Genomic DNA, 6,012 nt, shown 5'->3' with positions numbered 1-6,012 from the left:
GACATAGCACATTAATGCACATTCTGACAAAGTTTTATTTGTTTTTGTTTCATCTTAAATGGAATAACTGAAGCTCTAGGGCCCTAGCATACATGTAAATCCTCTAGCTTTTTTTAACTGGAGAAAAATGTGTTATATATTGAACAAATAACCAGTGATGAATGTTATGTCAATAAATATTTTAAAGTTTGTGTTTCAAAGTTTTAAATATTTATATGAGATTTAAACTGTAGAACACTGCTTCCCCAAAACACACAGACTATACATACCTATAGTTCGTGTCTTGGGCAGTGCTCTAAGGGGAGTCAGAGTCTAAGCACACAGGGAAATGGGGGTAGGATCCCCACTCATATGCTATGGCCTCATCACCCAGCACAATGCTTGTACTCTCCAAGTGTAAAGGGGCAGTGTCATAATGCCTTCCATTCCTGCTCCAGTATCATCATCAGTGGCTGACTGGTGCTACATAGTTCAGCAGGCAGATGCATCTCTCTGAGTATCCATCTGCTGATTTGGGCCTTGGAAGTAATAATTTATTGGTTATGTACATGGGTGGATCTAGGATTTTGAAAACGGGATGCAGATTCTGTGATATCTCATTGTATATAACACATTTTTCTGCAGTTACAAAAAGCTAGATGATTTACGTGTATGCTAGGGGCCTAGAGTTTCAATTATTCCATTCCAGATGAAACCAAAAAGAAATAAAACTTTGTTAGAATGTGCATTAATTTGCTGTCATTTGCTGTCAATTGTATATAAAAACTGCAACCAACTAGGCAAAAATAATCAAAAATATGTTGTTTCATTAGCCCTTTGGTCATTAGAATAAAATGTGTATCCCTGGTTCAGATTCATAAAACATAATCTAGACTTCTTGAGCATATTGGCAGTGAATCCAGTGGCTCATTAGAAGTTATTTGCACACCTGAGTTACTGCTTTTAGCTGGAGTTAAAAACAGTCTGCAGGCCTGTGAAACAGAAGCTAGATTACCAGGGGCAGCTAATAGCAGAATTGTGGCAGAAGGGACAGCTTAATTAGTAGAACATTAAGACCATAAAAAGGAGAGTGGGTCATAAATCTACCACTTGGGCCCATAAACCCATAAACACCGCTGGAATGAAGAATCTACAAGAAAGGGGGTAGATTATAATGAGCCATGAAGTCAATTGACCCTGTCATTGCTGCCTGACTAGAGATGGTGCTGCTTTGGGTGGAGCAGGAATCAAAGGAAACTGCACCACAGCATGTGACCCCCCCAGATCTGCCCCTGGTCATATATTCAGCAATTTGCACCTTGGAATGTTGCTTTAAGTTAAGATGTTGGCAGTCTCTCACACAGGTCACATCTACCAGGCATACTCCATCATACTTTCAGCTTTTGCACCTGTAAGAAGTAACTGAAAAAAAATAATGAAAAACAACATTCTGGAATAAGCACATGGTTTCAGCCACTGAGGGGCCCCAGGCAGTCCCACTGTGGGCAATACTATTATTATAACTAAAAACAGAAGATTCAGGTGAACATATTTTGTGTGTGGTAAAATAGAGAACATGGATGTTCAGGGATGAAGGGGTGGTCAAGGAATTCAGTCAGACTGTGCCACGGAGCATCTATCTGAGTATCCCACCCATGTGTGGATCTAGAATTTGGAAAAGGGAGGTGCAGAAGGTGAGGTGCCTCATCACATGTAAAACAACACCTTTTTTTGTCCACTTCAAAATAAACCAGAAGCTTTACTAATAAGCTGGGGGCATATTAGCAAAGCTTCTTAAGTTTTAATAAGAGTTTATTCCATTTTTAATGGAAGTTTATGCAATTTAAGACTGAGGCAAAACAAAATATCACGTCATTGGAATGAGTTATAAAAAATCTCATCTGCTGGGCTGTGAAATTGCATCTTTGTAACTAGGAGCAGGGAAGATATAGCGGCATGGCAGAACAAAGGGATAGCTTGATTGGTGCAACATCAAAACCATTAAAAGAACAGAGGGTTGTTAACACCTGTGGGATGAAGAGTTTAGAAGAGAGCAGTTAGATTACAATGAGCCATAAATTCAAGCCTATGTGACATATGGGGAACACAGGCCTTGTGCCCACAGAGCAAGTTAGCTCCTCCCCCCCTCCCCCAATAACAGATGGGGCTATTGGGTATGCAATAGCTGAATTTGTAGGACAATTAAAAGACAAAATAGCCAGGAATTCAAGTCACTCCCTAGGCCTTGCCTGCCTAGAAACAGTGTGGCCTGCCACTTGGTTTTAAACTTTGGGTGGAGAACGAATCAAAGGGAGGTGTGATGGGACCACTGCACACTCCCCCCCCTACTCTGATCCATCCCTAAACATTTTTTAAAACCCCACAAATGCATCAATCCCTGATACCCCTGATCCTGATCAGAGGTCAGGAAAGCCGACCTTACGATGACAGGCTGAGAGCCATGGGGCTCTTTAGCCTGGAAAAGCACAGGCTCAGGGGTGATCTGATGGCCACCTATAAGTTTATCAGGCGTGACCATCAGGATCTGGGGGAATATTTGTTCACCAGAGGGCCCCAAGGGATGATGTCAAATGGTTATAAACTACTGCGAGACCATTTCAGGCTTGACATAAGGAAGAATTTCTTTACTGTCCAAGCCCCCAAGGTCTGGAATAGCCTGCCATTGGAGGTGGTTCAAGCATCTACATTGAACACCTTCAAGAGCAAATTGGATGCTTATCTTGCTGGGATCCTATGACCCTAGCTGACTTCCTGCCCTTTGGGTGGGGGGGCTGGACTCGATGATCTTCCGAGGTCCCTTCCAGCCCTAATGTCTACGAAATCCCCTCATATCCCCCTCCCTCCCCAAATTCACCTGATATCTCCCCTCCTCCCTCAAGTTTCTTGCCTTCTGCACTTTCAGCTGCCTGGGCGGACTAAGGGCCGAGGGGTGCCAGCTTGGCTCTGCTACCAAGGGGCTAGAAATCTGTGGGAACTGCCTTCCTTTTTTTTTTTTTTTTTTTTTAAACGAACTGGTCACTCAACGATATGCCTCCAAGGGGCTGAGCGCACCCAGGGCTGGCGGCTTTGCAATGTCAGCAGTGGGAACAGCAAAGAACCCAGTGGGGCTTGACCCAAGGCTGCCTGTGCAGGCTGGGTGGGAGGCGGTGCTGCAGCCAGAGTGCTGCTCCCTGTCATTCAGCTTCCAGCACCTAGAACAAGGCTGAAGTGGGGTCCTTATTCCCAGTTCATTATTCCCGATTTCCAGTTCCTTATTCAGTGTTCCTTTCTCAAAGCTCATCTTTACACAATGAAAGGTTGTTAGTAACAAAGCAGGCATGCTAGAGTTAGAATTTCATCAGAAACGCATATTTACTCACACCACCTTGAAACAGTATCAGGTATCAAAGTCCATCGCCCTGAATATAGAACTGAGATGAGGCTGGGATTACGGGGCCAAACCAAACTTTGGGTCAGGCAGCAGCCTGCCCACACTTCTTTAGAAGGGGGTCCTGGCAGTGGAGATGAGAGGTTTCGGGTGGACCAAAAAGGATTTTGCCCCATAATCTCAGTCTAATCTCGGCTCCATTTTCAGGCCTAGGTGACACTGTGTATAAGGAAATACAGAGCTGTGAGGAGTGCTGGTTGTAGCTGTGTTGGTCTAAGGCGGGGTGGGAAAAATGCTCGATCCAGCTGGCAGCTGGACTCTATTTCCCAGCAGCCCCTGCCCGCATGGCTTGGACCAGTCTCCATGGCAACTCCAAGCCACATGCCTGGGAAAGCTCAGGCTGGGGTTGCCATGGAGACCAGCCTCTGCCATGCTGGCAACGCAGGTGATAGAGCAGCACAGGGGGTTGCTCCGGAGTTGCTGGGAACTTGGGATGGGGGCAGTTTGCTCCAGAGCCAGGGCAGAGCCGAGATCTGTAGTCTGCACGCTCCGGGCAGGGACGTGCAAGCAGGGGATCGCGGCTCTGCCCGGGCTCCTCCAGCAGTAACAGCCTGGTCTGGAGCTGGAGCACAGCCATGATCCCTGCAGGGCTTGCCCACCCCTGCTCAGGGTGTGCAGGCTACAGATCTCAGCTCTGCCCTGGCTCCGGAGTGAGCTGCCCCTATCCCAGGTTCCCAGTGGCTCCGGAGCAGCACCCTGCCCTGCTCTGCCATGCTCACTGCCAGCATGGCTGAGGCTGCTCTCCATGGCAACTCCAGCCTGAGCTTTCCCAGGTAAGTGGGCTGGAGTCGCCATGGAGACTAGCCCAAGCCATGTGGGCAGAGGTGGCTGGGAAATGGACTCCTTGGCTGACCAGATCCAGCCCATGGATCATACTTTGTCTATCCCTGGTTGGTAGAAAAGGTTCTCTGGCTAAATCCGATACCTTTTATTAGACCAACTAAACTAGCTGGGAAAAAATCTTTGCAAGCTTTCCGGTACTGAGGAGAAGTACCCTTAATAAATAAAAAATAAAAATAAATAAGTAATACAAGATATCGCCTCTGACCCAAGAGCTTTGTTATTCTCTGAGACCAACACAGCTATAACATACATCCCTGACGCATGGAAGATATCATATTTAGGCATTTGGAAATGCAAACTTCATTGCTAACCAAGGAAGAAGACATTTTTACCTCCTTGTCTGTCATTGGACACCTCCAAGGAAGAAGTCTGCCTAATCTGGAACATCACGGAGCCACTCTCTCACAAAAGGACTCTGAGGTACCCAAGGGAACAAACTGCTACCCTCTACTTCCCCTATGCAAAATGAAGTCTCTTTTCTACCTAGGAGAACTTCTGCAATCTTTGAATTTTCCTCAGCCTGAAGGGGGCTTGTACTCAAAAGCTTGAGAATAAAGAAAACTTTTTTTGCTACTATTTAGTCAGTCTAATAAAAGACATCGCCTCTGACCCAGGAGATTTGTTTATCTCTATTTCTTAGCCCAACACGGCTAAAACATATGCTTCTCAAGAAAGCTGTTCATAAGCGACATGAAGTGGGGCACATGCCCCCCCCCCGAGATTGGCTGCTCCCAACATCTGCAGTTAGTCACTACTTGCCACTCCTCCCCCACCCTGACACCACAGCTTGGCCTGGCCTCACCGCTGACATCACCACAGCCACCTGCCGGCATTCTCAGGAAGCATGAGTCGTTCATGAAAGTGTTTATATTCAAAAGCTTGCAAAGAAGAATTTTTGCCAACTCTTTTTAGCTGGTCTGATAAAAGACCTTCGATTTCCCCAAAGATCCTATGAAATAGAAACATTCATTTCTACCCAGAAGAACTTTTACTATCTTTTTGCTGATGCCTGATGAAGGGTGTTTGTCCCCGAAAGCTTGGGTGGCCATCATAGAGGACATGGATGACTGGTGCCACCTTAGTCAGGGGGGCACATGAACCCCCCACAGCCAGTCTCGCTGACCCAGGGGTCCTCCTGCAGCCAATCACTGTGGCCACTTCTGGAAATGGCTGTGGCCACTTCTGGGAGTGCCACGGTGCTCCCACTCCCCAGCTGGCACTCACAGGGGGGTACTGGCGCTCCTGCCTTCCCCTCTGCCCATCACCTAAGTGGGGAGCGCAGCCAGTCAGGGGTGCATCCCCTGCATGTCGCCACGGATAGAGGACATTCCCGTTCTCTGCTCCTTGCGTCCTCTATTGATCCAAAACCCAACGCTTTTATGTCCTCTCCTTTTCACAACGGCATCCGGTTTTGGATCAATAGAGGACAACAGCTGGGCTGTCCCCTATGACGGCCGCCCTACCAAAAGCTTGCAACGAAAGACATTTTTAAATTGTATTTTTTTTTGCAAAACTCTCTCCCACGAGCCCGTTCTGCTTATTTCACAGTTGTGAGGAAACTGTCATTCCGGAGCAGGCCCAGATGGCTGGGCCCGACCTGCGAGCGAGTGTGTGTGAGGAGGAGGCTGGAGGAAGAGCCGCGCGGGAGCACGAGGCGCCCCTTTGCGCCTCCCGCACCTAAGGCCGCGCCGCGCTGGCAGCGGGGCCAGCGGGCGGGGCCGGCGGCAGGATGCGGGCGGGCT

At 47.7% G+C, this 6,012-nt stretch overlaps 1 protein-coding gene across 1 annotated transcript in view; it reads left to right on the top strand.

The window, feature by feature from the left end:
* The first annotated feature begins 4,153 nt into the window (after positions 1–4,153).
* GALNT12 (polypeptide N-acetylgalactosaminyltransferase 12) overlaps positions 4,154–6,012 on the top strand; it is an 83,238-nt gene continuing 81,379 nt past the window's right edge. Inside the window, exon 1 of the mRNA XM_019536696.1 lies at positions 4,154–4,200. Coding sequence (XP_019392241.1) covers positions 4,154–4,200 — 47 coding nt within the window. The remainder of the gene's footprint in view (positions 4,201–6,012) is intronic.

Source organism: Crocodylus porosus, unplaced genomic scaffold (genome assembly GCF_001723895.1).
Source record: "Crocodylus porosus isolate Cpor-Errol unplaced genomic scaffold, CroPor_comp1, whole genome shotgun sequence".
NCBI classification, from domain to species: Eukaryota; Metazoa; Chordata; order Crocodylia; family Crocodylidae; genus Crocodylus; species Crocodylus porosus.
Note: the sequence above shows the minus strand (reverse complement) of the source record. Positions and strands in the feature narration are given on the sequence as shown.